The sequence below is a fragment of the Mytilus trossulus genome, chromosome 1 (genome assembly GCF_036588685.1).
Source record: "Mytilus trossulus isolate FHL-02 chromosome 1, PNRI_Mtr1.1.1.hap1, whole genome shotgun sequence".
NCBI lineage: Eukaryota > Metazoa > Mollusca > Bivalvia > Mytilida > Mytilidae > Mytilus > Mytilus trossulus.
Genome location: NC_086373.1, coordinates 11,421,595 through 11,433,728, shown reverse-complemented (window position 1 = coordinate 11,433,728; position 12,134 = coordinate 11,421,595). Strand labels below are relative to the sequence as shown.

Below are 12,134 nucleotides of genomic sequence, written 5' to 3'. Positions count from 1 at the left end.
AATGTGTTAGTCATAACTTTGGAAAAGCAAACAAAAACAAAAATAAACATGATATGTTTAATGATAAATTCACAATTCTTATAAATAAATATTTCATTGCAGTATAATTATGCTATTGTTAAGCACTTTTAACAGCCTTTAGTAAAATAATTGACATAGGACATAAATTCAATTCAATCAGAAAAAAAATCAAAATTGTTATAGCATCTTTTTTTCATTCAGAAAATATGGAATGTAGACATTTTTATAAGGTTATCTGAAGTCAGGAACATAGGCAGTAATTCTTTTTCATCTCACATTGATTAATTCCAAATATTGTTCATTTTTGCGTGCATTAATTATTGTGATTTTGTCATTTTAAACTTAAATGCGATTTTATTTTTCGATGGGGAAAATCCTGCTCAATTCATATAAAATATTTTAAAAATGTGAGTTTAAAGTTTAAATTATTGTGTGTACAACTCTATCGCAAATTTCGCAATAATTTCTGAATTAACAGTATTCAGAAACAGGAAGTCAGTGTCTAGCAGTCTGGAAAGATCTCATGGTAAAACCCATCACTGTCAAGTTAGATAAGAGGTCTTTTTAGCAATACTAGAGTGTGATATTGGAATTAGGTTAGATAAAACTGAAAAATACCCAAATTTTATAACTCATCAATAGTTGACCAAATATGAAATCTTTCTGTCCAGTTGTACCTGAGAAAAAAAAATTGACAGAAATATATTTGGACAAACAGACTGACAAGATGAATGCAATATATGCCAACTTATTGGAATAAGTTATAGATTTCACACATTACCCACATACTGTGGATTCATTTTTATTTGTTGGATACAAATTTTCGTGAGTTTCGTTGGTACAGATAAATCAGGAATTCAAAAACTCAACTAATTACATATTTTCAATAGGCTCTCAGTTTGTATACAGAGATTGGCAAAACCATGAAATCAAATATCCACGAAATTGCATGATTTCAGCAATACAAGAAAATTGATACTCATTGCTAAATGAATCCACAGTAATTGGCATAAAAATTATTATGGACAACTTGGGGCACATGTCATTATATTGACTTAATTATTAGTTATTTTCAGACAATTTGGTTTCTATAACTAGAGGTAGAAATGAAAATAAGTCAAAAAGATAATGACAACTTAAAAAAGAAATATGTTAGAAAAAGTTATCAAGTGATGAGAAAAGTGTCAGACCACCACATCCTTTTCTTTTCAACCAAATTTGTCAACAGCTTTCTAAATATTTTACCTTAAGTTTAATTTCATAGAAACCAGGTATGTCCTGAATTGTATATTTATCACCTTTCTAAATGACAATTATTAAAATTTGTTAAAACTTGTTGTAAAATACCAATGTTCCAAATGTAATTAATACTAAAATTAACCCCTGGTTTTCAGAAAATCTTAAATAAGTATACTAACACAATTTTTAATGTAAATACATTAACAATAATAATTTTGGGCTTAAATGGTCTAAATATATTTATCTTTCACCAACATGGCAACAGTTTCAGTTCTGCAAATTTTTGTTGGTTAGTTTAAGAAAACAATAAAATCAAAGGCAACATTTTTTGTCAAGGAAGGACTACTTTTACATACCTTCTAAATTAGAGTAGGTGAATTGTAGGTCTGACACCAACGTATATCTTGTTATTTTGTGAAGTGTCAGAAGCTTCTAAAACTTATATCTATTTCTTTGATTGAATTGATATCATAATAAAGTCCTGAATTGGATATCAAAGAAGACTTAAAATACTTAACTATGTGCATGGTTGTATATATAGGTTAATTGGCAACTATCTTTAACAAAATGGGAGCAAACATACAAGGAGGTGCATTCTTGATTTTTCAGTAAAAAAACATAGTTTTATATATCTCTGTATTAAATTAGATACATGCATGTACCCATATTAAATGGTTGTATATATAGGTTATGGCAAAGTTGGCAACTATCTTTTTACAAAATGGGAGAAAACAATATATTCTTGATTTTTCAGTAAAAAAACATAGTTTTTATCTCACTCTCTATGAACTTTAAGTACAGGTACACTAATACGTTGTTTAATCTCACTCTCTATCAACTTTAAGTACAGGTACACTAATACGTTGTTTAATCTCACTCTCTATCAACTTTAAGTACAGGTACACTAACACATTGTTTTATCTTTCTCTCCCTCAACTTTAACACAATCTTTCATAATTTAAATATACACAAATTAGATATCATACAAATATAAATTATCATTATGCTACTATAGTAACACTAATATCACATATACATATATATATGTATATATATATAATACAATTACACAATATAAGTTTTAAGGGCTACTCTGGAAGAGAAAAAAAGGTTAAAACACAAACATGTCTTGAATAAGCATAAATATTTTCTACTTTTTGACTTCTTGTGGAGGTTGTTTTTAGAAGAAAATGCCAGTATTATGCACACAAAAAAGTCATCCAAGACAGCCTTTTCAAGTGAAAAGTATCAAGGTCAAATTCAGGTAGAACAGTCTTAACAATTTTGTATATCTACATGAATAAACATATTTCATATTAAATCAGCTTATCACACTTTAAGATATTTAGAATATAAAATGTGTTGTTTTTTTTCTCTATGAAAATATAATAACTAAATAATAATTCATGATTAAATAAGAAGTTATTACTTGATATATATGATCAATAAGAAATATGTTAAATTTTATCAGCTTTTTTTTATTTGTTTTTGTGGATTCATTTATTTGACATTACAAAGTTTTATAGTTTGAAATAATTTAAAAAATAAAATTGCAAACAAAACTAAAAAAAACTGTTATACATGTACAATAAAATTGGAATTTTCTTATTGTCATTTGTTTTATCTCACTGTGTAAATACTGTCAATGTCAAATGGGAGAAAAAATGTTAATCTTGACCATCATTGGTCATGTGGGTTAACCCATTCCTACCCTCTTATCAATATACATTATTAAACTTGTTGAATTTTTTTCCAAGAGCAGCCTTAAACAATTAAAGAAAGGCAATAAAATTCTGGTTATATCAGGAATTGTATTTGGTATCTACTATGAATGACCAGCATTCATCTACATATTAAATGTTATATAATAACATTTGTTAGATCTTATGTGCATGCATGTGTGTGTGCAAGTGTGTACAAGAAAGATTGACAATTAAGTAAAGCAAAATAAGTACTAAATAATTTGATACATGTTGAAAAAAGTTGATCTCATTCAAAAAAGAAACCATTTTTAAATTCACATTAATTCAACATGTTTAAACCTTGTTTCGAACCTTTTTTTAAAAAAAACCAGGGGAGGCAATCAAATATTTTTTTATTATGCCTATAAATCTACACAACTGTCAACAATCTATGATTGATAAAACCCACAATCCTCCCCCACCCCATCCCCTTAATCTGAGATCATGTAATACACGTATCTCTAATTAATTACTTATCATTGCTAATGGTGGAACTTTATTAGAGGGTGGTAAAGGGTTATTTTTGTTCAACATGTTTTGCCATTTTTATTTCAAATGCAACCATGAAAAGGGTTCGTTATTCACCATGTTTCATTAAACCAGTCAAAAGATAAATGTGCAAGAAATTTTTAATTGTTCCTTCATCTTGAAATGGTGAAATTTTATTTTGAATTCTTCCTTGCAGATAACCCCCCTTTTAAAAGTTAATTCTTGTTAAGCAAAGTATGAATCACTCAATTCCAGAATGAAAGTTACATAATGACTATTTTCTAATTTTTGTCATCTACATATACCGGTAAATTATGTTATATAAAGGAGACAGATCAAATCATTCTTCATTTATGATACAGATGTAGTACATGTATTTCACAGCCATTTTGTTTATATACAAATATATATATATATATATGCTCTTACAATTAAGTAGTATATAATCTAAACAAATCAGTTGTAAAAAATACTTTCTACAAAATATGAGGACACACACAATAAAAAAAATTGAACAATTTTATAATCTAATATCTTGAAGCTGAATGACCTGATCGTCTTGATTGGCATTTAATGAGTTGTGGAAACTCATGTTTCCAATGTAAGAGTTGTTCTGAAGAGATACCACTGCGGTTTGGGGAGATATGTCAATAAGTTCACTTCTAGGGTTAGACCCATAAAGATCTACCTTTACAGACAAGGTCTTAGGCAAAGACTTTTGTTCTTTAGAAAAATGTTTTAAAGCATCATAGCTTGCTAACATTCGAATGGACTGAAGATCTTTTTCTAAATCATCTAAAGCAAATTCTTTATCAGAGGTGGACTCTGAGCTAACAGAGAGATGACAATCATGAAATCCCCACTCTTTGTGCACGTCTGCATGTAAAACTGTGTGTGAGCTTGAATATAAGTTTGGACATATTGTTGGCATTGATTTACTTTTTAACTTTCCTGAAGATAAATCTATATCCTCTTGCTCAGTATCTTCAATCTGACTATGGACAAGTTTTCTCCCCTTACACGGTGCTCTCCTGTCTTCGTGTTCCTCCAAACCACAAAACATACATGGTTGAAAGTCGATATCTTGGTATCTTGTATTAGTCTGGAAATTTTCAAAACTTTTTGATGTGTTTGTTGGCGGTGTTGGAGAGGAGTTTGTCTGATGACTGCTGAGTGAGGAGGGCAAGGAATTTTGGCGCTGATACAGTGGGACCATATTAAGATCCTCCTGTTTCAGTGTTCGAGGTAGTGTTTGATTGTGAATATCAACCAATGTGTCAATTTTTCCAGAGGTTTCAAATGGTAGGTTCATTTGACTTTCTTTCAGTAACGGTTCTAATGAACTTTTTCTGACATGTCTAGATTTTGATTTTGATGGAGCAGGAATATATTCCATGCTATCCTCTATCCAATTAGGGTTTGCTTTAAAATATTCTTTGGCTGATTCTAATGACAAATTTAGTTCTGTGGTTAATTCTGAAAAATCACAATTTTGTTCAATTGTATCTCGCCAAACTGGACCAAATTTATTCACGTCAGATGGAAAACCATGAAGATGATTAAAGAGTGCATTCATATCTTTCATCAAATTAAATTTAACGCCAGTATCCAATTGATGGGGGATATCGCTGGCAGAAGAATATTCCATGTAAGCTACTATAAACCTTGACATTGGCAATCCTTTTGACCTTTCCACTCTCATTTTCTCTGCTACATAATCAACTGCTATTGCAAAATAATCTGGAATTGTTCTATTTGGGTCACATTTAAATCTGGCTCGCTTTTTTGTACAACGTAATCTAGCACCAACAGAACACATAACAATAATAAAATCTGCTTCTTGAAGTTTTTCAACCAACCATTCATCAAGACCCCTCTCATATATTAGCTGATCTTCAAAAATGTCTAAATGAACATTACAATGGCAGGCTTCTATGAGAAACCCAGCAAACGATGAGACCACTTTCTCATGAGCCGAACAATCACTGGAGTATAGTACTAACACAGTAGGTACTGTCTTTTGTTCTAAATCTGTAAGTAAATTATAAAAACTTCATTATGATCAAAAGCAAAATCTTATAACATGACATAACATAAGCATATACATGTACTCAAACTAGAATTCTTCTTTTAAAATGGTAGATAAATCAACTGCATGTAATTAAAACACAAAACATCCCTTTTTGTGAAATTTAAATTCTTTACATGAGTGCACAGACTGTTTACTTTACTAAAGATTGAATGTATGTTGGAAGTCTGTTAAATGAAGGTTTTAATACAAGTATAAAGTACATAAACTTAACATTATCAACGAACAACGAAAATAGAACAAATTGATATTTTTAGTGAAAGTAAGTTGACAGAAGATAAAAAAACTTTATCTTTTTAAAATCCCTGATAGTATCAAGCCTTGTATTTGTTGTTGGTAATATGTTTCTGTAGAATTTCACTGTCCTGAACAAAATAGAAATGCTGGGATAAGCATCGCATTCATTTTTTTTCAGGCATTGTACGAATTAGTTTGATAGCATGGGGATAGCATGGAGACAATGTATTTTTTATATAAATAATTACCAATAGATATTGAACTGTTGAAATCAGAATCTCTTTGTCCTATAAAATAAAATACAAATATTTTTAAAGATGAACAAAATTTAATAAGCATAGGATGCAAAAATGTTTACTTTAATGAACTTGTAAGCTTCAATGTTAGTGTATAGAACATTTGTAACAGGTTCCAAAGAACCCTATGTCTATGCTTTTCCTACTTATGGAGTACAAGTGTCAAGTTGACTGCAAAATAAGTCCATTTGTAAGTAAAATATGTAAAACAATATATTTTTTTCAGATGCCATTTCTTGATCTTAAAATAACTTCTGTCTGAGTTTAGTTTTGTAACATCCCTTGAAGATAAATACTGATTATCAGGTTGTCTGCATATTGATAATGTAAAATATCAGCTGGGAGTCACAATATGAAGCTTTTTTGTCGAGTGAGCACAGAGCATCAAACAAGATAAAAACATCTTCAAATTGTGTTGTGTAGCTGATATGTACTGCTTATCAGGTTGTCTGCATGTTCATATTGTAAAATCACTCAAAAAAAGCTTCATATTGTGTCTAGCAGATGATATTTTACAATATCAATATAGGGATAACCTGAAAATCAATTCATCAGGCTGTTTTAGTGTCTTTAAGAAGTGTTTTCTTAGCTTTACCAGCAACTGGATGATGATTTGATAAGTATGGGTCAAACTTATCAAAGTCAGTAAAAACATTAAGAAGTTGCTGATATGTCCCGTTCAAAGATATTTAGGAAGGGTCAATGTATTTGACATCACAAAGCTGTGATTTGCAATTTTATCAAAAGCTGAGCAGAGGGATAAAGACAGTGGAACGATCTTTAAACATAGTTATAGATGTCTATCAATATAATTTAAGACAGTATGTAAATGTTAACTGCAACCATAGACTGTATTATTATGTTAACTGCAAACAAATGTTTTAATCATCAGAAAAAATTACTGCAAATTTACACTTTTGCATTGACAGCAGCAGTTTCAGGTCAGATACAAAGATCAATTTTTAAATAAGATTGTGGTCAATAGTGACCTAAATACATCATATTCATGTGTAAAAGGCTAACTTATAGTATTATGTCAACTTTCTTTATTACCTCTAGTATGTTGAGGGGACCGTCTTCTTTTATAAAACTTGTACAAGAAGGATAGCACTAGTATCAAACCAAGGAGACCAAACACACCACATACAGTGCCAAGAACAATCTGTAATGACTGCTCAAATTCTGTGTTATCTCTCGGTTTCATTAATACTCCATCTACAATGTATAACTCATTAGTATGCGTTATCTCATTATTTGATTTAAATTCTATGTTAACATTAGTAATATTTTTTTAAATTATTGTTTTAGTAGGAGTTAACATCCACCTGTAAAGATCTGAATTTGCCTTTCATAAATTTTTATTTAGAGATTACTTATCCTTCCCCCCCCCCCCCCCCCCCCCCGACATAATATTCAATATAAAAAAATGTTTTTAAAGATCATAAACATCCCAATTAAAGGGCAATACATATGTAAAACAATCTTTTGAATTGGAGGCATCTTACGTATATACAATTGTGCCTGAACTATTTTTTACACAAATGATCTGTAATTTTCATAGATAGTTAGTCTTCTGATTATAGGAAATCACATACTTTTTTAACTTAAATATCAGAGTAAATATCATTAATCAATTACTAAAGTGACACATGAATTAGTATGGTCAAAAGAATGTTCATTTCACTGATCTACTGTATGATGTTTGAACTGTAAAAGGCAGAACTGAGGCTTGAAAGATATCAAAATGTGTAGCTATTAATCTAGTGACATGAGGCACAGGTTGAGATTAATTTCATGAAATCTGTCCATATTGAATGCTCACACAGCAAATATGATTTCCATTTACTTGTAGGATTATCTCCCTTGATTTATTTCCCTGTTAAGTAATTACCTGAGCCAGATCCTCCACCATCAGGTTTTATACTGGTGTGAGTAGTTAATTCTGTAAAAAATATATGGTATTTATTATTCAAAGAATTTTCTTCAATCAAAAATATCTACAGCAGGCAACTTAAGGATTACCAAAAGAATACTGTAACTCATTTCATGCTTCAATCAGGTTGTTAACAATTAAGTTTCATTTTTTAAACAGACCAAAAATCTGGGTTTTACATGGAAGCTAATACAAATTTATCTTAAAATAATAATATACATATCAATAAGTATTATAACCAGTAAGAATACACTGAAATAATCTAAATGTCTGCCTGCTTTACTGATCACAATTGAATTTATGTTAAAAATCATTAAGATGAAGGTCTTACTACAAGTATTACATTAACTTAAAATAAAAGTGAAAATGGAAATGGGGAATTTGTCAAAAAGACAACAACCCGACCATAGAGAAGGCAACAGCCGAAGGTCATAAATGGGTCTTCAACAGAGCAAGAAAATCCCACTACCAAAGGCAGGCTTCAGCTGGCTCCTCACAAAATCTGTACTATTTCACTGGTTGTCACACTAAACTCCAAAACATATAAATGAACTAAAATTAAAAAAACCATACAAGACTAACAAAGGCCAGAGGTTCCTGACTTGGGACAGGCACAAAGATGTGACAGGGTAAAATATTTTTTGTGAGATCTCAACCCTCCCCTATACATGTATCACATAGCAATATGCACAGTTAAAAGTAAAATCACAAAAAATACTGAACTTAGAGGAAAATCAATTTGGAAAGTCCATAATCACATGGCAAAATCAAATAACAAAACGCATCAAAAACGATTGGACAAGAACTGTCATATTCCTGATTTGGTACAGGTTTCATCTCATACCAAATTGGATAATCTTATTACTTTTAATAAATGAAAAATGCATGTGATGAAATACTATATATACATATATTTGTAGTTTTTCTTATTAAACAGATGTGCATGCTAAACAATGAACATGAGGTCAAGGACAATGGATAAATGACAGACAGAAACTTTATGATGTAAGACATATACAGACAGACAAGGTATGACGCATCCCAGGTCTTTCACCCTCTGACATATAAAGTTGTAAACAAATGATTTATGCCATCACAATAGCTGGTGAATTCTCGTCCCTACATGTATGTTTTTGTCCATTTGTCACCATGGTCACAGGTAGCACAATAAAACCACTTACCTGAATCTCCCATCTCTTATTTGAGATTCTGCTAGGAGATATGTTCCTGTATGGTCATGATGGTCAAATTCTGTGGAGTAACACACTCTGGTGTTAATTTGGAACACATTCTACCTTGTTTTCATGATCAGTATCACCTGAAAAATAAAGTATTGTATGATTTATCTATATTAATCTTTGTTAAACAGATCAGTGCCCTGTTGTCACAACAAAACATTTGTCTCCTTTTACAGTAATTTGTGTCAATTTACAAAGACATGAAAGAAATGACTGTTGGACAATTAGTAATTACCATTATTAATTTTCAGTTGGTATATATTAGTGTTTTACATATACAAAAAAGATTATTTGTTTTAGCTATAGGCTCTACGTTTCAAATGAGTATTGATTCAATAATTCTACAAATCTTTCAAAATTCTTTTCCAATACAAAACTGTATAATATACAGTTGCTACACTGGATATTAAATCAGGACCAAGATTGGCAAAAACATGAGCTTTATAAGTGTTGCCCAGCCCAATGATTCAGGACAGGTTAAAAGTACATGTACATGTAATCATCAAGTACTGACAGAGAGGATCATTTAGGACTTGAACCCAAAATCTCCATGATCTACGTTGTACCTCATACATGTATATCAACATGTGCATGTATCTGCCAAATTTGGATGTTATTTCTTTGAATAGTGTACATGTACATGCATGTTGTACAACGTATATCCTCATTCCCAATTACACAAACATTTAAAAAAAAATTAAGCACATAGCAGGAAATATCAAAGTGATTCAAATTACTGAATGCATGTATAGTAGAGTGCTCAGAGTCAACAGAACTTAACCATGTTAACAATCTAGTCATCTTAAATACAAAACAATTAAATAAGAGAATCAGTCATGTATTATCTATAAAGTTACAACATTGATTCATTTGTGTCTGAAATCAGTTTTACATTTTACCTGTTTACAAACAAAATAAGCTTTTTACTTCCTTCTTCCATCAAGGAAGCAATAAAAGTATAGCAATTCAATTGAAATTGAGCACAAATGTACTTCAGAATATTCCCTAACACAAATATAATATAAAACTTGTATCAGATATTTAAATATCCAAAGCATTTAAAAATAAATAATGTTAAGTGATCACTGTTAATGATACATGTATAAGTACATGTACATGTATACAATGTATTTTACATGAGTATTAAATCCCCCATACAAATACGGTATAAATATTATATTAACCTAGTAATTGTTTGTACTTTTATGCAATAAAAATATAATTGGGCTAATCTTCCATTTTTAAGGTATAGAATTAAATGTGTAACACTCAATATTTATAACTCCAAGAAATAATATGTTTATTGTTAGGTACATGTACATGGTCAATCTTGAACTCAAATTTCATCAAAATCAAAATAGAGTATAACAGCATGAAGTTCTAAAAAAATTATACTTTCTTATATGAAGCAAGAAAAGTCTTAATTGGATGTAAATGACCGCCTTTGAACCACAATCTCAAAGTACTGTGGAAACATTTATTTTTCATGGGAATTTTTCAACTTTCATAGATTTAGGAATACAAATGTATTTCTAATAGAAAATTTGTAAATTGTTGAACAGTTGAACTTGTGGTTCACCTGTACCCATATTTGGCAACCAATGAATAATAATGATTCCATATGTTCAGTAGATAAAGTCTTTGAACCAAAATAAAACCTCATTAGGGAAAACAATTGAAAGCAAGGGTACAAAAATTGCTTCACTGAGCACAGCTGGATAAGTTTTTTTGCTTTTGTGCAATATACATGTACATTGTACATTACTGTTGAAAATTAACCCTGCACAAAACATTTTCTTTTTATTTCTGGAATCTGAAATGAGAAAAAAATAGCCCCCCCCACAAATTTTTATATACCTACCCCGCATGTGGGGGGGGGGGGGGGGGCGCCTCCCACACAATTTTTTTCACACCCCCCTTTCCCTTATTCCAAAAAAAATCATTCTCTCAAGTTATAGTCATAATCTCAATTCAAATTCTAATAAAGTTTACAACCATAATAACCCTTTAAAATACATCATACAAGTCTTAAAATATAAAATGACATACATTGTACAAAGTAATGGCTAAAATTGATATTAATTTATAGTTACTTTTAAATTGACAGCTAACCACCTTAAGACAATCACATTTCTTAATACATAATTAACAAGCAGTGTTAGGGAGGTAATCAAACATTGTTGTCTTGAATTGGGTATGGATTACCTCCCTTAGACTGCTTTTAAATTGTCTGAATTGTCCTTTGACCAGAAAAAAAACTTATGTTCCCCCTTTCTTGCCCCTCATTCCTAAATAGTTAGAGAAATAACCCCATAGTCAATCCTAACCATCCCTCTGTTGTATGGAAACTTGTGGTATAATTTCAGAGAGATTCATACACTTTAACACAAGTTATTGTGGGGAAATGCTTCCTTGTGCCTCTTTTTGGCCCCTTTTCCTAAACAGTTGGGACCATAACCCCCAAATTCAATCCCACCCTCACTTTATTCGTTCTAAACCTTGTGTTAAAATTTGATTGATTTATATCTACATTGTACTTATACTTAAGTTATTATTTGGAAACCATTCGTCTTTGGACAATGCTGACGACGACTACATGATACCAATATACGACCAAAAATATTTTAAATTTTTGCGGTTGTGTAAAAAGCAGTCTTCCTTTAACTGTTATTGTCTCAATTTTATATTGAAAATTTTTATAAGATCAAGGACTCATTTGACCACCTAGACTGTAATATTGATAACCTATTGCTTTTAGTTCATGTGTTTGTGTACAATGTTCTTCAGAAACATTCCCACTCACAAAAACTTAACATTGACCATAGAACCATGCAAATGAGGTAATGGTCA

The 12,134-nt window shown here is 30.6% G+C and overlaps 1 protein-coding gene across 1 annotated transcript; it reads right to left on the bottom strand.

The window, feature by feature from the left end:
* Positions 1 to 43: 43 nt before the first annotated feature.
* LOC134715159 (interleukin-17 receptor D-like) lies at positions 44 to 9,357 on the bottom strand. The gene is made up of 5 exons (XM_063577129.1): positions 9,228 to 9,357; positions 8,005 to 8,055; positions 7,167 to 7,328; positions 6,066 to 6,104; positions 44 to 5,522 (listed from the first exon to the last, which is right to left on the bottom strand). Exons 1-5 carry the CDS (start codon positions 9,238 to 9,240, stop codon positions 4,012 to 4,014), a joined length of 1,776 nt encoding a protein of 591 aa, XP_063433199.1. The 5' UTR covers positions 9,241 to 9,357; the 3' UTR covers positions 44 to 4,011.
* Between the last annotated feature and the right edge of the window lie 2,777 nt (positions 9,358 to 12,134).